The sequence below is a fragment of the Phalacrocorax aristotelis genome, chromosome 1, assembly GCF_949628215.1.
Source record: "Phalacrocorax aristotelis chromosome 1, bGulAri2.1, whole genome shotgun sequence".
NCBI lineage: Eukaryota > Metazoa > Chordata > Aves > Suliformes > Phalacrocoracidae > Phalacrocorax > Phalacrocorax aristotelis.
In genome coordinates, this window is record NC_134276.1 from 150,413,810 (window position 1) to 150,438,332 (window position 24,523).

The 24,523-nt window shown below is 37.8% G+C and overlaps 1 protein-coding gene across 1 annotated transcript in view; it reads right to left on the minus strand.

The window, feature by feature from the left end:
* CACNA1C (calcium voltage-gated channel subunit alpha1 C) overlaps nucleotides 1-24,523 on the minus strand; it is a 488,252-nt gene that overhangs the window by 406,381 nt on the left and 57,348 nt on the right. Inside the window, exons 2-3 of the mRNA XM_075115730.1 lie at nucleotides 5,279-5,615; nucleotides 1,520-1,625 (exon numbers count right to left, since the gene is read on the minus strand). Coding sequence (XP_074971831.1) covers nucleotides 1,520-1,625; nucleotides 5,279-5,615 — 443 coding nt within the window. The remainder of the gene's footprint in view (nucleotides 1-1,519; nucleotides 1,626-5,278; nucleotides 5,616-24,523) is intronic.

Genomic DNA, 24,523 nt, shown 5'->3' on the forward strand with positions numbered 1-24,523 from the left:
AAGACAAATTACAAGTCCTCTAACCTTCAGCTCTGCTTTATTTTCCTGTTTCAATCTTGCAAGTCAGAATGTTCAGTAAAAAAACCATACTGTCTTTTATAGCCAGAGGGTCAATTGAATCTGCTTTTCTTTTTAAATAAAAGACATTCATTTTTGAAAGGTGCTACACTGAAGTGTTTTAAACAAACACCACTATTCATCCTTGTTAAATACTAATTCAAACTAACAAAGAGAGAGCAGCAAAAGAAAAACAAGACCAACTTACATATTTGGTAAACACAGAGAATAGTTAAAAGTTAGCAATCACTTATCTCCTCCTGCTCCTACTTTTGAATTTCTCTAAGGAGTTACAGTGGAAAAGCACAACACTATAATTTTTGGTTTGGTTTTTTTCGTTTTCTTGTTTGCTCATTTGTTTTCTGGTTTTGTTTGGTTTTTTGGGCTTGGGTGGGGTTTTTTTGTTGGTTGGTTGGTTTTTTAAACACAGAAGTACTGTTCCAACAAGGTCCTGAAGTTTGCAATTTGTTTTTTACAACTTCAAGAGATATTTAGTCAAATGACTTACTTCCAAGAACAGCATGCATCATTTTAATTACAATGTCTGTCAGCCATCCCGATTATCCTTACTTTGGAAGTACAGCTTTTGTTTCCCTCCTCTGTTGCTCTAAAATTTCTTATATCTGAGTAAATTTTAATCAGGAAATAGCATCCCAACTCTTAAACTCTGGGAGCAAGTTTTTATCCTGATCCAACCAGACAAGTAGGAGATTTGTTCACATATTTGAGAGGAAGAAAAATGTTTTCTGCTAATTCAGTGAATTGTGTTCCAGAGCTGTTTTGTGTTGTGCCCTTACTGAACAGAATTCTTTGCTATGATTTCATGCTAAGCCAAAAGTAAACACTCTCGCCTTTTTATACAGACAGCTCTAACCCAAAGTACCAACATTAGCATCAGTGGTGACAGAGGAAGAGCTATATTCCCCCAACAAGAGGGAAGAAACAAAAAATCCCACACCACAAAAACACCCACAAGAAAAAAAAAACAAACCCACAAGACATTGTTCAAACAAACATGTCTGTGAAATGCAAGCAGTAATGTACTTCCTAGAAATTACTCATCAAGCTGTGCTCTCGTGTATCACCTGAGAGGACAGCATCAGTTTCACACTCACACTTCGTAAGAAAAATCACCATATAATCCATGATCAACAGCTTTCTTCCACAAATACTTGCAGTTTAAGACTTACCAAGCACTTTTGCAGCATGCAGAAATTTGTTAACCAAAACATCACATACAGCACCCGTGCAATTTTTGGAACGTTCTTTTCTAAAGCCAGCTCAGATGAAACAGGTGCTAACATGGATATGGATAGGAGACATAGCACTCAAAAGCAAATTTTAGTTGATTATGTTCTCATCTTTGGTGTGTATATTTATGTTCCCTAGCTTCAGCAGTCTCTCTAGTCACTTTTAAAAAGGACTTTCAAAATAGTAAGACTAAACACCATCAAGGACTTACCAGATTGGAATTGGTGGCATTGGAATCATCTTCTGGAAAGGGGATATAGATAGCTAAGGCCACACAATTGGCAAAAATAGTCAGTAAAATAATTATTTCAAATGGTCTGAGGAATGGAGTTAAGGAAATTTTTCCAAAATGTGCACACACAAATTAAAAAAAAAAAGATTTATAAGAATTCTGTTTAAAGAAAACATTCCAAGCCCCTTATATTCTGAAAAGAAACATATGCCTTTTTAAGTGCTTTTAGGAGCTCCCAGCCAAGAATCTTCCTAATATGTCAAAGGCAGTGTAGGCCAGTCGCGTGCCAGAGTAAACACAGATTTCTTAAAAGTTTTTTCTTCTTTCATTTATTTGGAGTGCATTTTCCCTATTTTCCTTCAAGTGCGACTGTACTATTTTTAATAACAGAAGCCTGTTCTAGAAGAACTGTCATCTTTCCTCTTACAACTAGTTTCTCTCTGTCTTTTCCCATCTGCATTTACACAACCTGAAATAATTTTAACAAAAGTTGGGGGGCTTTTATTTGTTCTTGTATTTTTTTTCCCCGTTTCTCAATTGCTCTCTCATATCTCAAAGTTAAATGTAAGGGCCCAAGAAATACACACATACAGTCAGTTAGAAGACTTAAATGATGACAAAGTTGGTTAAGGCAAAAAAAGGCTTTGTCCAAAATGTGCTTATACTGCCCATTGCCATGTGTACTTGTTTTACTTAGAAATTCTTTGAGGGAGTATTTCTTTTCTTTTATTTGCATTTCATTTGGCATCATAGGCACACTTGTTTTCCCTACACAATATATGAGGGATACCAGGAAGCTAAGAGTTCCTCATGACAGAGAAACTGGTGCCAGTTCAGGGGCGTTTCAGCCCCACGTCAAATTTTTTAGGGGAAAAAAACCCAAACATTTGTGATGTTCAGCAAACAAATCCTGCACAACCTTGATGCCCCAACTGACTGTCCATTGGAATCAAAGGACATTTTCCTACCGAACAATTTGCTGGCACTGTATTTTATCTACATCAGTGGACTCCTTAACCTTAATTGCTGTGAAGTGCCTCCAAACTCAGACAAGAGACCAGATTTACAGTCTCTTTACATTTACCTGCCTGCAAGAATATCGTCGAGGGCAGCTCTGGGATAACTCACCAGTAGTCTGCAGGGGAATGAAGAGCAGGATAGGACAGGGAGAATGCCAAGCATAACCTGTGCCACAGAGTGCATTTGAACATGAATTTGTCTGCCACTGGGACTGGCTTTGCAGCATTGCCAAATATGAACACAGCAGGTATGATTTTCATCGGCAGACTACTGTTCTCAGTAGGTTTTGGCAGGAAAGAACTGGAGATCAGGATGTGCAGCAGCTTGAACTGCAAGGTGTACACAAATCCCAGGCACCTGACCACTGCATATGCTCAGGTATGTTCTACATTTCACATGTGGATGAGTCAAAGGGTTCCAAACTTGCTGGACTATCGTGCTTAAACCTATGAATAATAGGACATATATGATAATATGGAGGAAGAAGAGCAGACCAGGGTAGGCAGATCACATGTGAAATCAGTGGGACTTCTCAGATACCTCAGGCTTCATATATAGTGTTTACTGCATTAAGACCTGCATTTCCATAGGCTTTCCCTTTCTTACTCACTTTTTTCCCCAGGTGTTTTGGTTTTGACAGGATTATTATCTATTAATTTGTCACCATTTGTGTAGGTTTTTTACTTCTGTTCTTTTTGCACTGAAGAAATAAAATGGTATAAAATCTACAAATACACTGCACATGTAGCAGAAAGTTAAATACACAGCTAAACCTTTGCAAAATAAGGTAATTACTTCATTTCACTTTTTCTTTACATGTAATTGCACTTTCAGGCTCTTAACAGTATAACATTTAGGTAAGAAACACCACAGAAGTACCATTTGATATTTGTTTAATACCTATTATGCTTAGACTTTAGTGGTTCAGCAAATTAAACTAAGCTTTTCTCAGTAGTTTTTAGCAATTAGGAAAAGTCAGAGTACAGAATAAAATTAAACCTTATCACAACCCTTTGATATTGTTATTTGTCATTGAAGTGTTTCATGTTTATAAACACTAAGTGTCCAATGAGAGGTTCTGAAGGAAAAAAAATACTTCCACCAACTGACTTAAACCCAAACAAAACCAAAAAATGCAAGCATCAGCATCCTTGCATTGCTTTAATTGCATTGTTTCGCCCTCTCTTGATCTCAGCAGTGCTGTTTCCTGTTTTACAACACATCATTCCCATCATTCATTGCTGATCTTATTCATTTATCAAATGTCACTCTGTGCTTTTTCTCTAAAGACATGTGGTTACTGGGGTGCTGGCAAGTAAACCAATATTCAGCTTCATCCTGTTAGTCATCATCCGTCGTCTTAAGCTTAAAGTATCAGAGCTATGCCAGAAGGGATAAAGTAGCAAACTTAATAAGGGGGATTAAAAATTAGCATCTGAAGAAGAAACAAATAGGCAGGCAGGTAGTTTAAGGACATCTAAGAATTGACAGGAGCATTTTTAGCAAGTTGTTCATCTGAAAAATATGTCCATGTCAGCAAGACCTATTATACTTGTATTCTGTTTTCATCTTTCTAACATCCCACCAGACCCCCAAAGGAACAATATTATCACATTGTCTTAAATGCCATCATTCGTTTTTCATCATATTAACTACTGCTAAGTTCTGTACTGCCTTCCCTTGACATCCTTATCTATCCCTAACAACATGCTTTTTCTTTTGTATTCACTGAAGAACCCCATTAGCTTGTGATTTACTGACAATTACTGTTCAGGGTTAGTCTTGGTTCTCTTTGAAGAGGCAAGGGAGGTATATTTTATTTCAGTTTGCATTTCACACCAAATTATCCAATTCCAGCTTGTTCTGATCAGACTCGGGTGACCAGAAAGGCTTTGGTCATTTTACATGATGAAGCCAATGGCCAAAATCTCAGTGACTTTCCAGGGAAGCAGTGCTGACCCTTACATTTTGCAGTTTGGTGTCAGTGGTTATCATCCATCATTGTGACACAGTCCACCGCTTGGTCAGACTACTAGGTGTAGCCCTGTAATGCATTTGTACATGTTGCAGGATTACTTTAACTGTCTGTCTTTTTCCCTGCTTCCAGATAACCAGTATCTCTTACCATGCATTAGTGAGCCTTATTAGTTTAAGTGGAATTCCAATATAATTAACAGACCTTAGCCCTGTTTCAGGGTCTTATCACATACATTTGGGGTCTTTTTCCTTTTCCTTTTGTCCCATTCTTTTCTCCATACTGTGGAAAGTGTGATGCCACATGTTTAACAAAAAAGCATATGATTCCAAGTACCAGAGCTGTTTAACTGAATGGCACCTCTAAGTGCCTGCAAAAAAAAGAAAAGAAGGGAAAGCCAGCAGCTGCTATCAATCCCATACAGTCAGTTCAATTCTGTCGTCAGATATCTTGCATATCTCCCATCAATTTCAGCCTGGGCCACGTGTTTTTAAGAGAGCAGAATTCAACTCCTAACCTTTATGATTAAAACTTCCAGTGGTTTCTTACACAAGGATATAGTTAAGGCATCAGTCCTAAACTTTCCCCCCCCCCCCGCCGTAAACGATCTCAGTTAAGACTTCAAAAACTATTTGCGTACCTTATGTTCCCAGTGGTGCCTTTCAACTTAATGTATTGGTTTCTTCACACTTACGAATAGCACCTGATGCACACAAACAATCTGCTCTTTTCCACATGAGAACATCAAAAAAGGATATTTCCATTCGACGATGCTGATGCATGCCCTCCGGATGGGATTTTTCAGTGTTAAACACAGCAGTGCCCGGGGAGGACGCGTAGCTGTGGTGGTACCCTGTTTTTTCTGTTTCCCATACTGCTGCCGTTTTCTCTGCGTGGAGCTAGCTGTGGATATTGTTGCATTGCCAGCACTACCCATCAGTTTGGCTTGCCTGGCAGCATCAATCGCAGCTTGCCAGGACAGAGCTGCTCCTGGAGTAGGGATATGCTCTGGGGCAAGCCCTGCAGCTGCATTGGCATTCATGTTGGCATGAGCTGGACGGGGACTCCCATAGTTGGAACCTGTGAAAGGGAAGAAAAAAAAAAAAACAAACAAAACAAAACAACACAACAGAAATTTGTGAAGACATTTTTTAAACAGCAGAAAAGAGAAACAGTGATTTTAAAAATCTTAAATATCAGTAAAATCAAGAGCTAAGGTTGGAGATAAGTGTAGGGTACCCACTTACTACCAGCTTGTTCCTCCAGATCGAACTCCTCATTTTAAATTAATACTACTATGCAATCATTCGTCTTGCAACAGTCTCCCAACAAGACCCAACAGACACTGAGCTGTTAGAAGTGCCTCCAATCAACACAATATCCAGAGATTCACAGAAACAAAACTGTCCTTTTCTTTTATTTTTTACCCACACATTTTGCAACTTGGATTTTTTGAGAGCTCAAAAGGTGAGGCTAGCTCTCATCACTTTATCACACTAGACATGCAGCACTATGCTACTTAGTACATGGCAAAGCATCCAAACAAGATTCTCAAGTCCTATCAAAAGTTCTTATATTTTCAAGATTAGATTAACTCAAGGTAAAGTGAGATTTTAACAATGAGCTTAATTCTGCAAACGGTACATATGTATAAGCCTAAGAACAACTTGACTCGAAGATACACTAAAGCAGAAACTGGAACATGGAGGCAGGGTTCAGGGCTTTTGTGTTCTATAGGATGCTGTGCAGTTAGTTTAGACCAACTAACATGTATTTAGAAACTGGAACTGATTCCTTATCCTGATAAGCTGATTTTAAGGTAAATGAACTATTGAAATCAATGGAATAACACTTATTTTAAAAGTGCGTATTAACAAGAATGCTAAGACCTATCAGTCCCAGGTTTTGCATCTCTTTAGCCAAAATAGAGGCAGTGTATGCTTTTGCCCAATCATAATAACAGTATAGGTCAGGTGACATGTGGCTGACATTTAGAAGGTCTTAGCAGTAAAAAACAAAAGAAAGAAAAAAGTCACCCTTTCAATCTAGTGCAATTGTTCCATCGTTTCAGTAAAGACAGTTAGTTATGTCACCTATGCGGTTCAATAAGGCTTTCTCAGTGACTCAAATTAAAATTTAAATCACTTAAAAATTAGTGAATTTTGAAACTTCAAAACAGATTCCCTTACTCTTTGAAGTACACTTCAATTGAGATATGGGAAAACTTGTGAAAGATTAACTGAATTTTGCCACAGACACTTCATCGAAGAAAACAGAAACCATGTTAGAAAAGTGCAACATAAAATCTACACAAAGTCACACCAGCAAACTTTGGCTAGGAAGAACATCTTGTTTAGATATGTCCTATATAAGATTTAAGACATTACCTATCTTTTTGTGGACTTACAAGTTTGCCCATGGCCCATAGGTTGAGACACAAGTAAAAGCAAGCCCAAATGGTCTACAGATCTTATTCCTTCACAGGCTATGAAACCAGAGTTCAGTTTCGAAACACTGCACACTCAAGAGACTGTGTTTCCCCTTACATCTGATCAGCAGAGACTACGCTTCAGAAGAAGTGTACATACAAGATGCCGATAGTGGAAACCCAGTAAAGGAGTTAGATTACCTTTTATTTCAAAGCAAGCTTGAAGTCTACTATATTGAAGTGGAACATGGTCAATAGAAATATGGTGTTACTAAATAGATCACATGGGCTCCTATAGACTACAGAAGGCCATGTGACACACTGTTTTCCTTAAAATATCAGTTGAAAGATGTTCAAAACCAGGGAACTGGCAAACAGTTCTTGAACAGAAACAATTACCCAAGATGCATATTTCATAGCTGGATGTGCAGTGCCAAGATATCACAGCAATGACTGCACTACAGATGAATTAAAGCAGGTAAAATACATACAGTCACACTGACACACAGGGTGCAAGAGGATATGCCTTTATCTAGAAAGCATGCAAGATTTTTAGATTCATCTCACTGAACTGCAAGGAAAGACATGATAGACTCAGATGTTATTTTATGTCAGGCATTGCCATAAGATTTCCAGGCTGTTATAGCTCCATTGACTAGCAGGAAAATCTAGAGCTTGTCTCTGCTCACTGAAAAACCTCCTAGTTGCAAACCAGCCAAAGGAAGCTGGTGAGTAATATGACTGATATGTGAAAGGGAAAGCTGAAAGAAACAAGAAATGGGAAATAGTTAAGTCACATCCCTCAGATTTTGAAATGGAAGAAAAAGAGCTTTCAGAATCACAAAGGCTAAGCAGATTTCCTCGATGAAGCGGGTAATCAATGGGCAGACAAACTTAGTTAGTTTTCTAAGACTAAGCAAATTGTACACAGCACTACTCATGGGATACATATTTATTTTCAGACTAGTTCCAGATGCAGTTTTTCTCTTTAGCATCTATTTAACCTCCCTAGCCTGAGGCATGCTGGAAAGAAAAATAAATGGAAAATTACTCTAATTATTCTCCAGCTCCAGCTCTTCTTTAATACTGACCCATTAGAGTGGATAAGAAAGATGTGTGTGTTTTCCAGTAAAAGCAAACTTGCTGATCCATCGCCACTGTGTTCTTATCATGCTGACTAGACCATGTGGTCCTGAAAATAAACAGCTGCTGCATCTTAATGAAGACTTTTCTGCAGTTTGGGAAATGTGTCAAGCTTCTCCATTATTATTGCCTATTAGTTAGGTTTCACATGAGGATTCAAGCCTATGCATTTTGACTTCGATGTGCCAGCAAAGTTAAGGATACAACTTCTGTTGGCTTCATGCTTTTGCTTCTACCATAATCACCGGTCCCATAATAAAGTGCTTTGTCTCAAGTTAATTTCAAAAGAAGAGTCAGTCATGACAGATTTGCATTAACAATTATTAAAAATATTGATTATTGACAAGGATCTGTCTGTTTTATGAAGCTCAGAGACTGCAGACTATCTGCGCTAAACTAATGGCAGTGACAAATGACTTGATCTACAGTCAGTTTATAGAAATAGCTTAAATTAAAAAGCGAAGCTCACACAGCTTCACAGAAAGCACATTCAAGAACTGAACAAAATATTTTCAAAGACAGCATAGCCAAACTTTCAGGCAGAATGAAATGCTACCCTATAATCTAAATGCTCAGTGTTAAGTTCAATGTGAATTGTGTTCTGCTTACTTCCTAGGAATTAAGAGGCACCATGCTAAATTTCACCTACAGCACTCATTTCTCCCCCACCACAAAACTTTGCTGTAACCCGAGAGCCAAGGTTACTGGATTTGCTATTTTCATTTTGCAATGTAGCAGTTAAAATACTTCACTCTGTTTCCCCACTACACAAAGTTTCATGATACCTAAATCACTTTAACCATGTTTGTTTATACTTTTATTAAGCTGGAAGTTGACCAGAAGTGGGAAATGTAGATTCAGCCCCCACCCAAATGCAATAACTCACTGAGCACTGTGATCCATCCCCCTGCTAATCCCTACCACCCCTTAGCAAGAATTTGTACCGTTGACTATGTCCAGCTGGTGCACAAAACTCTTCTCTCTCAAGCACTTCTGTGCTACAGATCATGAGTTCAAGCATTTGAATAATAATTAAACATAAAAGTCCATATAAGTGAACAAATTAGATTACAAAGTCTTTGGGAGAGGCTTTCCTTTCTGCAGAAAGGCAAAGTTGCAGAACTACTTCAAACGCAGACACAACAGAAATACAGGTATCAAAAATCAGAGTTAAGTCAGAAAAGTAATAGATAAAGTTGCTATACAACAGGAAATGAGCCATGTTGCACAACATACCTGACACTGTAAGCCTACAAATAAATCACCAAAATGGTCATCTCCAAAATCACTATTAAAATATACAGTGATGACCATTAATATCTGTATAAGTGCTATTTGCTCTCTAATAATAGCTGGCATGACAGATGTTAACTATCTCAACAGCATCATTAAAAAAAAACTTAAGCAGTTACCATTATAGACAAGAAGGGAAAAACTTATTGACACAAGGAACTGCAACTTTTTAGCTTCTTGACTTTATCTGATTAGCCACACATTCATTTTAGAGGAATTTGTGCTTAGATTAATTATTTAAATGAAAATAGAGCTATACTGATGTGGAATGTCACCGTTCCTTTTCACATCACTTCAAAAACATCAGAATCCTAAAAATGCAAACCTTGAAACTGTTGCACAACTGTATTTTTTCCCCAAAGCAGAGGAGAGATGGGTACAGTAAAAGACAAAACTGGTTAAGTCATAATGTCTTAACTGAACACCAAAAGCAACCAAAGTAGGAAACTGGTCACACTGCTAAGATCATGCATAAGACCAATTCAAGCACACAGCAAAAAAGTTATAGAAGACTGAAGTGAGAGGTGCCTTACAAGAAACACAAAGAATAACACAGAAGAGAAGGTCAGCGTATGAGACCATCTGTTAATAAGAGGAAGAATGTGGAAAACATTGATCCATTAACCAATGGAAAAAGGAGAGCATTTCATAGATGATTGTAATAAGGCTTAAGTGTTACATGACCTTTTTGCATCAATCTTTACTAAAGAAAAATCCATCAAGAGCAAGTGACTAGCACAACTAATTCCCAAATAAAAACAGGTATAATTTCCAACTGTGAAAGTGAAGCAGCATGTTAGAAAGTACTTAGAGAACGATCATGGTTTCAGCTACCTAGGCCCCGCACCCTAGAATATCCTAGAATATTTAAAGGGCTTTCTGAAGTAATCTCAAAGATGTTAGCTCCTGGCTTGAACTTATGAAAGACAGGAGAGGTCTCAGGGGACTGAGCAAAGGTGAATGGAGTCCCCAGTCAAAGAGTGGAAGGGAAGAAATTTAAATCCAGTTGAACTTCAAACTCCAGAAAAAAAAAATTTGAAATAAGTAAAATAAGTGTCAGCAAGTACTTGGAGGAAAAGGGGAAAAAAAGCAGCAGACATGGATCTGCCACGAATATATTGTGTCAAAGAAAACTGACTCCTTCCAGAACTGGGTAACAGAATTCACAGGCAAGATGGAAGCAGTAGGTGCCATGTCCCCTGATTTTATTAATAGCTTGGTTAGGTCTTGTATGAAAACTTCACAAGGATGCTAGGGACATACGAGCAAGAAACATTTGCTATAACATGAGTACAAAACCAGTGGACACCTGAGAGCAGTTATTACTGGTACAGTCTAAATTGGAGGACGTGTCACATGGAGGTACCTAAGTGCCTGCCATGGATCTGATTCTGTTCAATGTTTTCATTAATGATCTGGATGATGAAATGGTGAATGGTGTTATTAAATGAGGAGGTAACTATGAAGCTGAGAGGTAAAGCAAATGCACTATAGGACAGGACTTGAATTCAAAATGAACTTTATGAATTGGAGAAAAAGTCTTAAAAATAGAATGGAGTTCAGCAGGGACAAATGCAAAGTATTTAAGCAAAATGAATCATCTGCCCAAACTATTTTCAGAAAAGCCTTAGGGATTATATTGGATCCCCAACAAAACAGAAGTTGATATTGTCACACTGCCTTCTTCCCACCAAATATAATCATCACAACATAGCATATAAACAGGGATAAAACCTATGCAACACTGCAAGTAATACTTCTCTTCAGCTCAGCATTGGCAAGGCTTCAACTGAAATACAGTGGGCAGTTTCAGGTTCCACACTCCAGGAAAGATATGGTTCAGTTCGGGCTGCCCAGAAGAGAACAAGGAGACCAACCAAAGGCCTAGAGAACATGAGCTATGGGGCAAAGTGACAAAAATGGGAGTTCCAGAACTTGGACTGCTGCTCCTGAGGATGTGAGGGGGAGGAGAGTACGATAATAGTATTTAAGCGTGTGTATCTATATATTTACATATACACATATATATTTTTTATATATATTAATAGATATACATGTGTGTATATTATTTCAAAGAACAGAAAGGGAATATTGATCACAATGCTCACAGTGAATAAGCAGAAGCGATGGCTTTTGCCGTAAGAACAATCCAGGATTTACCTTGGAAAAAAACCACTTTCTAAATGTAGTGACCATGAAGCACACCTATTGACTTCCTGGACTGGTGGCAGTACCTCCCACACCCTAGGTCTTTTAGACCAGGTACGAAAAACATTTCTCTGGAATCACATACATGAGGCAACACTTACAGCGAGAGGTAGTTTCTTTCATTAGTCTAAAGAAAATTTGACCCAAAGGAAGTTCTTTGCACAGAAAGATTATGTATTTCTTCCATCAGTTAATCAAAAAAGAACCCTCTGAATAAACCCTGCTTCACTCAAACCTTTAGATCATCACAGCTACATCAGCACATTTTAAGACTTCTACATGCATGCTCGTCACTCTGCAGTGGGAAAGGTGAGAGTCCTCAGTCTGATTGACTCAGAACTCTATTACTTTGGTTTTAAAGCCTCACTTTGCAAATTATTTTTCTAAAAGTCTTTCAGTATCTCAGGACAATAACAGCTAGCTATACACAAAGTTTAAAATCTTGACATGAAATAACCCACTCACTTGTATGAGAAAATAGTATTTTCTGGAAATCTTGATTAAATTTTCAGTTGTCATCCCTGGAAATTTCCCCTAGTGAATGCAGGGCTGCACACACATAAAACTCACTTTCTTGAAAGCATGATTTGGATGTTTTCCCTTATCTGTCCTTTTTAAAAAAAAAAAAAAAAAATTTGATGATGTTAATTCTGAGAGCTAACTGCTAAAGTGACACTAGTTTTCTCAAAAAAGAAGGGTTTTTTGGAGGTAATTTGTAAGTAGAGATAGGAGTTATAATGAAAGCTGGATTGCAACCTGAACTATGGCTTTTTTTCTATAACAAAATTTATAATATACACATACACTTTTAAACATCATGTCAGACTAAAACTCAGTGTGTAGTTGTTAGCCCAGATAAGAGAGTTAAAGAATTTTTCCTGTAAATTGTTTTGGGGCTTCAGAACACACACATAAAAGATACATGATTTAAGACAGTTCACTTGCCATAGTTGAGACTAAACATTTTTTAAAACCTAAACAAAAAAATCTTATTCAAGAACCATGCTTCATTTGCAACTAGATCTTTGTTTTCCTTTACCTCCCCCCTCCAAACAGAGGGGGTTTTTTCTGCATGCCATTAACATAAGAAGATGCAATATGCTACTAGCAATGTGAAAAAACAAGTCCATTTCAAGGAAGAGTGTAAGTGCACAAGCTCCTCTCACTTCCAAGTATTGAATTCCTCCAAGTTAAATATTTATGCTTGAAAATTAACTACAGACACTGCATGGTAAGTTATTGTAACTTTGCCAACACTATTTAGATTTTGAATTTTGAGAAAGGGACAGATCTTTATTCTATATTGGTAGAACATCCAGCACAACAGATTCCTGGCTCGTTGAATAAGGCACATCAAGAGTGCAAGCAATAATAATTCCCTATCAACATTGGAATAAATTATGGGACAACTCTTCCCTTATCACCACTTACATAGTTCTCTCCATCCTCTCCATGCAAAAATACCTTGTTTCAGAGTGTGTTTAAAACCCATTGCTTCCTGATAAGACCTTTCATCTACACATGCTATCTTAGACATGCAAAAGATCTAGGCACCGAGATACAAATTTTGTCACATTTCCCATAGTTTTCTGTTTGAAAATGTTATGGTTTTCAATGACCACAATTCAGGTGTACTAAGCAGGCATTCAGGGGAAGGCATTAAGTTGCATTGGGACAACGTGATCCTCTACTTGTAGTAAAAGCAAATTATATTCTTATTTACTGACAAATTGGGGGTTTTACCTCTTGGTCGCCAATAACACAAATTATAGAATCCCTCCCCCCTTCTAATCAGCAGGTGATAACAAGTTTTCATCTAAGATTTCATCACTTGAGTGTTCCTTCTTTTACTTCTCTAGTTCTGTCTTTGCATTCTGAAACAAAACATAGTACAGCAAGTCTGTTGTGCCTCCTTCACCAAAGACACATCTTGTCAAATCTTGCTCAGATGAATCTCGAAAGCCACAAGTTTGAAAATCTTCAGCAGTCACAAAAATCCATCTAGCTTCTGATTTTCTCTTCTGTAACTATGGATTCAAAAGAACTAGACTGGGAGGTAAGGTCTCTTTTTTAGAAAGGAAGAAGAGGGGAAAAAAAATCGTGGAGCCTACTAAATGTTAAGCCCCAAGGCAAGTGTCCAATATGAAAAGTTTGACAATTGATGTAGATATCAGGAGAGCCAGAGAAGTCTGTAATACAACTTAGCCAGACTACAGGTTCTATCAGGAGACAAATTTATTAGGCTGGGTGGTAGAGGGGTGTTAAGAGGCCAATTTCCTTTGAAGCATTTGCATTTTCTTGTTGCTTTCAAGCTACAAGAAAACACAAAGAAACACAAAGAATCCTTTTTAGTTTCTTGAGACATTTTTCTTGTGGCACCCAGATTAACCTCTCAAAAATTGAGCGAGGGAACACCTTCCTTTCCTTCAAACATAGCCCACTGAAACATTCATAACACTCAAAAATAGCAGCAGAGGACTAGTGATGCAGAGATCCTTTTTACTAATAACAGAATTTGTATTCATCTCAAATAAGCCTGAGAGAACCCAATTAGCCACGTATTTGAAGGAATGGCTAGCAAGGGCTTTTATGTAAAACCGTAGTTCTGCTGTAATAATGCAATCTCCCCCAAAACGCAGAGCACAAAGGCATTTCCAGCGCCAAACAGTATATAAATTAAAAACCAAGGTTCCTCACTTTATGCACACCTCGTGGTATAGTGCATTGTTACATATTTTTAAAGTATTTTAGGGTACCTATCAGTACAAATTCTTTGCAGTAACGTGCATACATATGGTGGTGAGTGTATTGGAATAACAACATGCTACTTGGACAAACTCCAGGCACAGATCCTCAAATGGAGACACCAAAAGAGAGCTTTCTTGCTTAAATGTATATTTTTGCACCATTCATCTAAATTAATGTTACCACCATTAAGGATACTGGGATCGAGCATAACTTTGACTTGACTTCAGTAAATTCCTGTGGAGATTAACAGAAACTCAATAGATTGGATTCTTCTGACAAACTTGTCAACTTACTGCTCATCATTTTCTTGTTGATGAATGATTACTCTTCACTTAGTGAGCAATCAAAATATAACTTCTTTACAGACAAGAAGCTCTTACAGGTTTAAAATAATCTTTATTGCCTTAGATGGTCTTCTGAGAATGCAAAGTGGGATAGAAATCAATACACAACCTGTTAATGTAATTTGCCTCACCCTACCCAAATAATTTTAAAAAAAAAAGAAAACTTGTCTGAGCTCCCTCTATAGTCCGTGCAGAGAACCATCTCTTCTATTCTTAAGACAGATGCGTGAAATACAAGTGAAAACAGCTGCTGGAAGTGCCAATCTATCTTCAGATTGTACACAAGTAATCTAAAACATAAGTTCAATTGCACATCAAATTTAAGTGCATTAAATGAGATGAAGTGACTCCTGCTTGTGTGTAGGGAATACATGCACGCACGTGTGTTTGTGCACAAGGTACAGAGAAATTCTGTAGCTGCTTTTGGCCCAAACCTTGTGACAAAATTTAGAAAACATGTACAAATGTATGATATCTAAATAATTCAAAGCCTGTAATTTCAATGATTCTTCAACCTAGAAAAATCAATCACAATTGTTTCACAACTCATAGTATTCTCAGTCCAGAAATAGCAGCCTGTTCCCAATTACATCAGGTAGATGATGACTAAAAAGCACACAGAGATCTCTATATAGGTCTGTATCTGAGTTACAGACAATATGGATTTCAATAAAGACAGACACACACATGCAAACCAACAAACCAAAAAACAAACAGAAAACCCTTTAGCATCCAGATGTAGACAGAGATCAGCCCTGATAAACAATACACAGTGCAAATTCTTACAGGCTGAGGATTTTTGCTTCCTCTTGCTGTTTATGTGGTCAGTGTTCAGCTGCACAAATCCAGACATCAGGCAGAGTTTTCTGGGAAGAGTTTAGCAAGTGTATAAAAGGAGAGTGTATATCTAGCCTTCCTATACAAGCCATAAATACTCCCTGCCAACCCTCCCTCCCAGTGGTGATCAGGAAGCCATTAATCTACATTATCATACAATAACTTAGGTTAAAAGGGACCTCTGAAGCCATCTGGTCCACACACCACCTCCCTTTTAGCCCCCTCATTCAAAGCGGTCAAATTTGATCAACCCTTTTGGCTAGCTGGCACCATAGCTGGCACCACCACTACTGCTACCTCTGAGTCTATGGGTAGGGCTGCAAGGACTGATCACAGCAGGTACCCAAATAAAAGGTTCATTCAGGTATTGGGCGCACAACTTAAGAGAATGGTATATACCTAATTTTGAGAGGTACTTACTACATTATAACTTTGTGAAAACCAGACATCTGTAAATTATATTAGCACCCACACAAAACAGAGTCACCTAAAAACTATTTGTTGCTTTTCAGAAAGTCAAAGTTTAGGATTTATTTTAAACTGCATTTACATAATTTTATATTATGAATACAATGTCTAATAAATTAAAGATTCACTCCCTCCTTGAAACGCAAGCAGTTTCAAAGGAAAAGGCATTAAAAGATGTTTCAAGTGTCAAAACTGACTTTGATTTCAGCTATTAATCTTAGTGTTCTAAAAACTACATTCTTCTATTTTTAAAATGTAATTTTTTTTTCCCCTGCTGTTTGGAGTAAGATCAGCAAACATCAGAAAAAGCAACTGTAGAGGAAAGTTTTGAAACAGACTATACAAAATGTTCTACCAAATCCTAAGAATTAAGCAAGTAAAAATAGATAAGTTTTGGGTTTCTTCTAATTTCAGTCATCTAATTAATATTATCTTATTTTTTAACTATTTTAGACAAAATAAGTATATTAAAACAGGAGGGCTCTTTTTAACTTGGCACTGCTAAGGTCCTAGAAAGAGATCATGCAAAAATGGCTAAATTTGAACTGAGGGAAGAAAAAAAAATATGCTGCCTCAGTCCTATCCTTCTGTATCCTGTCATGTACAGAATCTTAAGAGGATGTTCCATAAGCAACATGCTCTGCAAAGCAAGAAAAGGAAGTCCTTGCACTTGCAAACCTCCATTAGAACAAACCCACCAAAAATTACTAACCCCAAGAATATAAATCATGCTATACAATGAAGGAAAATGGGCTTGTTTCGATTTCAGGGTGGTATTAAAAGGCAATTTGAAAAAGAAAAAAAAAAAAAAAACAAACAAATAATGCTTTATTCAAACTAGACCTTTGTGATCTAGAGGCATTGCAGCATTAACAGATTTAGAATCATGTTTTTATAGTCACTTTACACAGAAGAAAATAATTTTACTGAGTTGTTTGGTATCTAAAGTAGTATGATCTACCTCTAACATGCAGACTTTTCTCTAACATTTTTTATTTACTGGTATCCTCTTGGAGAATGTTCCAAGTCCGAATGTTAAGCATGTGTAATATCCAGATGCAGAAACAAGCAGTCTTAACTTGCTCTGCTACTGAAGAGCATTTCCAAACTAAATAAGGTACTAAATCAGAAGATTGCAACTGTCACAAAAGAGGCAGGGGGGTGAGGGGGGTATTATAAGAGGTGGGAAAAATTAGCAAGAGACAATTTGTTTAAGCACCTGTATGAGAAAAAACAGCATCTGGCTTACATCTTAGGTTGAACACTGTAACATGTAACCCTGAAATAGTTCTTATGTCACCCGTTGTCTATACAAACATTGTTAACCAGCTTCTCTGTGACCTTTTCTGCATTAGACGCAGACAAATGTTTGAGACAGTCTTTATAGATTCTTTCTAAAAATAAAAGACCCCTGCTTATATAAAAGCAGATTCATTGATCATTACTGAATTTACACATACCAGAGCAAAGGTGGCAAGAGCAGATGCATACTAGGTTTGTAGAGCACTTGCTTACAAGCCAGTGGGCAATACTTATGCACTGCCATTGAGTTAATGCTCCAGCCACTTCTCTAGCTCCAGCTTCCTGGTAGTTTTCAGATCACACCGAAGGTGGTGAAAGCTGAGGCTTTTGCGTTTCTTTTCTTGGGGCACTTTGCACTTTGTAGGATCAGCATCACAGAAGAGGCAAGACATTTCCCACAAACCATTTAATAGCATCTGAACACTGGTCAAGAGTTTCAACATTTCTACTGCTCATTAGCAAAACAACAACAAAAAAAACCCACAACAAAAAAAAAAATCCACCCTATTTACAAGAAGCAGGCATGTTTCTTCCTCTGGAGTTTGGCATCTGTATTGTGTCCTGTTTGGAGACAGAGCATGCATGCAAGTTAGCTCCTCTTTCATGACTGAGCTGCTTTGTCCTGAGAGCCAGTTGACTGATGCTAACTAATGGTTAGAGTGAACCAACACACAGCCAACGTGGACCTCAATAAGTTTCAACCTGTGTGCGAGCCTAAAAGCCCAGGTAATGTGGCTGTACAGGGCATTACTATAGAACACAACATTGCAAGCCCCTGTTCTAGAATCCATACCTCAAAAAGAATACAATAGTTTAAAGAACTGAGAAAAAGAGGTACAAGAAAATGTAGAATGCTATAATATCTTACAATGAGAGACTAAAGACACCTGAACCATTTAGTCTTATATAAGAGACAGTTTAAAAAAAATTGATCAGAATTTATCAGCATGAGCATGCCAAAGATTTTTGACACCACATGACCCTTTCAACTAACTGGAAAAAGCCTTTGAGATTAAATATTTGGGAACAGTAACTAAACAAACTCAGATGACTCATAATGTATACATTACTAATGAGGAGGCCTAACCAGTGGAAAACCTAACTGTGAAATGTCAGGGGTCACTTCCACTTTGCCTCCCCCAGTCAGGCCTGGGTATTTTTCTGAAGTCCCTGTAGGTGCACAAACAGAAGGATTCAGAAACAGCTGGGTGAGATTATTCAGCTTGGCAGATGTCCTTAAAAATCTGTTACCCACAGACAGCCCAAGGACAGTAGGAAACACAAAGTTATTACGATGATATTTAAAATACATCAATTGGAAATTTCTCCATTAAATGGTATCTTTTATAACATATTGAGGCCTGTAGTGGGATAAATGCAACATTTTCACACATAGACTGGGGAACCCCATTGTTGTCCTTATTTCAAGTTATTTGCAGCACAATGGCTTAATCAGGAAAGTAGTTTTACAAAAACAGTTATGTAGTTTTAAGTAAATTACTCCCACTTAAATCTATACATTTCCTGAAACATTCTCTTGTCTCAAGTTTTGAGTCATTGTATCATTACCAGGCACAGGCAGTAAAAGCACATGCAAAAGCAAATGGTGAAATGCTGACATGCTGACAGAAAGCATCATAGACAACCCTATGCAAAATTATAGAATAGCTACCCATAGAGGCATAGCATATGTTTGTGTTTTCTACAGAAAATTTAAAGTGAAAGCCACTGATGGGAGAGATGACATTTTTAAAATTGTTATTATTCATCAAAAATCCCCCTTACTTCCTATTTTCAAAATTCAGTTTTCAAATTTGAATCCAAAAAGTTCCGTTATTTTATAAGCACCTCACAAGAAAGAGTTTATTTCAAGAAGGACAAGTATCACTTTGAACTGGTCTACCCCATCGCAGACGACAATTTCTCTGAGCAGAACTTCCTGTTGATGCTCTTCAGGAAGCTATAATTGTTGCTTCACATATCGTAGCTGCCACAGCACAGCCTTTCTTCCAGGGCACAGCAGGTGTTGGGTCACTATATAGCTTATGCAAAGGGCAGCATGATAGAGTCAAGGCTATAAATTCTGGGAAAAGAGGCTCTGAAGAGATAATAGCATGATACATAAAGACTTCATATCCCTGCTTGTGGCAGTGAGAGGAAGAAATTTCGAAAAGATATATGTTCTTTGAGATAATACAGTATTATAAAGATGTAAAGAAAGTACGTGTACCGCCCTTTATTTACAACGATAAAAACCTGCCCTGCCAAGATGGGTTAACCTTTTCTCCTGATGTCACCAGAATGAAATACCTCTCTATTCCTCCTCTGGCTGCATCCTGGAGGGACAAGGGCTCTCCCTCTCATTGAAATCACAGACCCCATACACTCCACCTGGTACTCCAGGCTCTGGCATGCAGAAGCCTGTCTGCCAGCACGTCCAAAGTTGGACAAAGTTCCCAAGTTAACAAGACCAAATTAATTTTGCACCTCAGCTTATCTTCTTTTTGGGACCCTGTTACTATATAGGTTTGCAATGATCCAAAAAATGACACTTTCAAAATTAAGCATGCTGTATTTGTTCACCCGAAAGCATAACACACACAAACCAAAGAGTTACCTAAATATTAAACTTCCCTGTAAATTTTGTACATTCCAGCAAGCCCAGCTAATCACATTCGCTAGCTAGAAGTGGATTAAACTGATTACTGCATGGTTTCTCTGGTGTTGTGTCTTCTGGCATGCTTGCCATCCCTTGCTGACACTGCCTGGAAAGCCCCGTCTCCTTCCTGAAAGCTACCTATTTTGCATTCACAATGTTCTCTACTCCTAAACATACTCTTGGGAAAAATTAATTGTTCTCACCCCAGATGGAGGCAGGGATATTCCTCAAGAAGCAGCTTCCCTGAATTTCCCACACGGATTTTTCCTGAGTTATTATTTTTCTTGTCATGCTTTTCTCTAACAATCCCTTTTATTTATTGGCATGTATTCAGGCAGGAAGTATACATTTGGTCTGTCTGCATTCACACAGGTCACCTGAAAGACAGGTGACATTAATACCTGTTATATGTACATAACTCCTTTCTTCACACTACACTTTTGTTGTTGACAACCAAAATTAGAAACCAATACAAATGCAGAAGGTGGAATTCATTTCACTAGTTCTAGCAATCTAAAATCTCGTATTTAGCCTAACTTAGTCATCGAAGTTTTATCCATACAGTCAAGGCACAGTTAAGTACCTCCAGAAAAGCAGTCCACCCCACTTATTTTAGATATCTATAATGTTTTGTGGCCACAGCTGACTTCATCTCCACTGACTACACATGGACTCTAGATTATTAGCTCCAACTAGACAATTTAAAAAACTGCAGTGGGGTAAAATGAAACTATGCATTTGGCGTAGATTTCACTATACTAAGAATGACAATTTGAAAATTTAGACCATTTCTCTCATTTCATACTAGTCTATTTCTTTCAAAATCTTTCATAACACAGCTAGATCCTTCCAATCACATCCACTTATTCATTCTGGTCCACTAAGCAAATTATCCTTCTGCCTATATATATACACAACTGTGTAGGCAGAGTGCAACTGCAGACATCTGAGAGATTCTAATGGTTCCAGAATGTAGATAATTTCTTTTCCAACTATTTGAAAACCAAAATAAAAATTCCCCATAATACACACACTGGAAAGATGGCAGATAAAACCAGAAATGCCTGTATATCTGGGTTACTATTCAAGCCCTGGTGGTACCTGCTGATAAGTATGTCTAGAGCTGGGAGGAAGACAGAGGTGTAATTCCTGTCATCCATTAGCATCGAGTACAATGTGTGCACACCATTTACTACTACGTGCAGTTCCCAGAGAGAGACCAGACAGCAGTCCCCTCTTCTATCAGATTCACATTTGATCATGGTAATACCTACATTCAGGAGAAGCACACTTTATCTCTGCAACTTACATCCAAGAGTGAAACCACACACACTCTGATGATAAAGTATCTGGTTCAGAATTCATACCAAGATCTCTACACTGACCCCTGATCTCTGACCAAACCTGCCTGATCACTTCTTCCCAGTTACCTAAGATATCAGTCTCCTTCCATGACCATTACTCATCTCCTAACTATAAAACTGCTGATCACCAGGGAAAGATTTTAAGTACAAAGAAGAAAATCCTCTTTAATTATTAATATGCAGCACTCATTTGTCAAAGGTAAGACTACTCAGAATACTTGGTATTAGGGCTGCAGGCAGATGACTGAGCCCTGGCCTAGGTAACCGAACAGGGCACGGAAAATTACCGATATGACATGAGAAATTACCGGACGTGACAACCGAGTGAGAAGCTGACAACAGTTACAGGGAGCATTGTGAGGAATGACCAGATTTCACACGTGGTTAAGGTGGAGTTGAGTCAGAGACAGACAAACTTCACAGTTAGTTGAAGGGAAGCAGTGGAGTCCTGTTGGGGAGTATTGCAAGGCCAACAGTGCACAGGTAACTGTGTCAGTAATGCCAAATAAGGCCAGGAATACTAAGTACCGATATCAGAAAGGCCAAATTTGCATATAGATGTAGAAAAGCTGGGACTAGTTGGGGAAAAAAGTAACTAAGGGTGGGTTGTTTATTCTGGAGAAGACTAGACAGAGAAGGGAGGTCCAAAGGCAGAGAAAAGGAGAGTCAGCAGATCTGAAAAGGGACAAAGTGAACCATGGGACAACAGTTTTATGGGGGTACGCACTGGGAGCCCTGCACTTGATCACCACAGCTAGACCAGTACTACAAACCAACCTGTTGTTCCAACCATACCATAAGATTCAAACTTGCTTGTGCAGTCAGGAGGACCAGGGCAAGGGTTGCTCTCCCTGGCTTGCACCCAGACAGGTGGATCAAGCATCCCAGTATTGCCATGTCTGTGTCTGTTACAGGCTTGATGACATCAGTAACTACACACCTTTTAATAACACTCATTAAAATTAAATGCCATATTGATTTATTTGCCTGCACCTCCCAGAGCAATATCTTAACAGAAGCACACCCAACATAGTTAATGAAGAAAAATAAAATCAATTTTCCAAGCCTATTGACCTGGCATGTTGGGAAGAGCAGTAGAGTGTTTAACACTGGGGGATGTTCGTACTACAGGCATCATGACCATGTAAATATATAAGAACATAGGTAGAAAACTTCAGAGAAAACACTTCCTTGCCAACCTTCCAAAAGGAAAGAAATGCAGCCTTTGCAGAGGCATGACAGGCTTTCTGGAAGTCCATATCGTAACACAGAAATAAATTAAAATACAGTCTGATCCTCTAAATGTCTGCTTTCTAGTCTTTATATTAATCTCCCAAATAGCACCTGACAATCTGTCAAATCTCTCTGTTCAGTGTTTTGTAGCTGTAGCATCAGGTTTATATACTTTCTATTGCTGTTATTAAAACAACTAGCTACATGAACTGGAGATTTAAATTCTAAGATGAGAAGTGGGGTTTTCCATCTTCTACAGTAATTCTATCTTTAAATAGTATTTTAAAATCATATTTCAACACTGACATAGGGAGACAAGTAATAAAATTCACCAATATATTAAGCCATCTGGATGAGCTTGCATCACATTCCTTTTGAAATACCAAAACACCAATGATAAGTACTATAAGAATAAATTTCCTGCCCTCTGATATTTGTAGAATTGACTCCACATAGGGTTTCCCCATCTATATTTCTCATAAATAATGCATCCTCTGGCTCTACAGCACGCATACCAAGATACTTAGCAACACTCAGTCAAACCTAGCTCAGTACTCTATGCACTAATATCATCCATGAGAAACCACCTTAAAGCACAACAGACAGAATCTCAAAATGCATACCCCAAAATAAAAGTAGAAGTGTCCTAGTGAAATAAGAGCAAAATCAAGGCAAAGCAAAATAACAACAAAGTTCTTAACAAGAATGCCAAGTACAAGAAAAACAGATAGAGAACCGACCCATATGAACCGTAAAATTCGAACAAAAACTTATTCCAATACAAGCTTTGCATTAAGACAGCAGAATGTATGTTCTAGTCAAATACATATCTATTAACAGAAATACTCTAAGTTGTGTAACTCACATTGTAAATTAAAAGCACTTAAGATGTCTAAGCTTAATGTTTTATAGGAAGTAACAGAAGTTACCTTGTCGGTGTGAAAAACTTTTTGCAATGTTTCATTGAACTCTCTGTGTTTTAAGATGTGATCCTTTTTAAAGCAATTCAGGTTTGAGCATGTGCTAAGATACTTTCCTGGAGATTCTGCCAAGCACCTGTATAGCTCCATGCTCAAATTTTCTGAAGCGTGATATCTGACTTTTTTATTTTATTTTAAAACACTTAAGTAGTTGTTTTTAGGAACTGCCAGAGCAAGTACCTCTAGTTATTTTTTGACTGACTTCCTGGCATGCATAACAGCTTTTATCAGTGCATGCGAATTAGGACACAAGTTTTCATCTGTTAGGATCTTTCTTGACACCCTTTGCCTTAAAGCAGATAAAAGCCTTCAAGCCATGTTTATCTTAATCTTTCACATTCTGCTTTTATTTCTGACTTTTGATATAATGGCCAAATTGACAAGAGATACTCTCTTTATTCCAATCACCAATATGCCATTGCATTTGCTTTCATATCCAAAATTAAAATTAAACTATAACTCTTTTGGTCATAAAGTAAATAAAAAAAAAAAAAAAACCAAAACCAAATTAAGAGTTACGCTTCAATGTAGTCCCTCACAAACTTCCCAGCAATTTGGGATTCCTCTATTTCTGACTTAAGCAATGAACTTCATTACATTTAACAAATAACAAACAACCCCCTTCAAAGAAAACTGTAGAGAAATGTGTTTCAGAGCTCAGCAGAGAGTCTACTGCTGTGTACAGGACTACAACATCCCAAACACCTGCTGAACAAACATACACAGGATTTTTACACTTGAGCCAAAGCCGGTGAGAATCTGGCAGACAAAAGATACTAGTTATTTCACTCAAGCCATTCACTTATTTAAGAATGCATCTTTGACACTGCCTGCACCAAATCTAACTTATGTCTGCAAATCTCAGGTTTTTCACTTAAAGTTTTCATTTAGACAAAAGTGACGTAAGAATTTCATATAATCCAATCCTACCTGTTGGTCTTGAACACAGTCATACAAAAGTTCCGTTCAAACCACAATTAA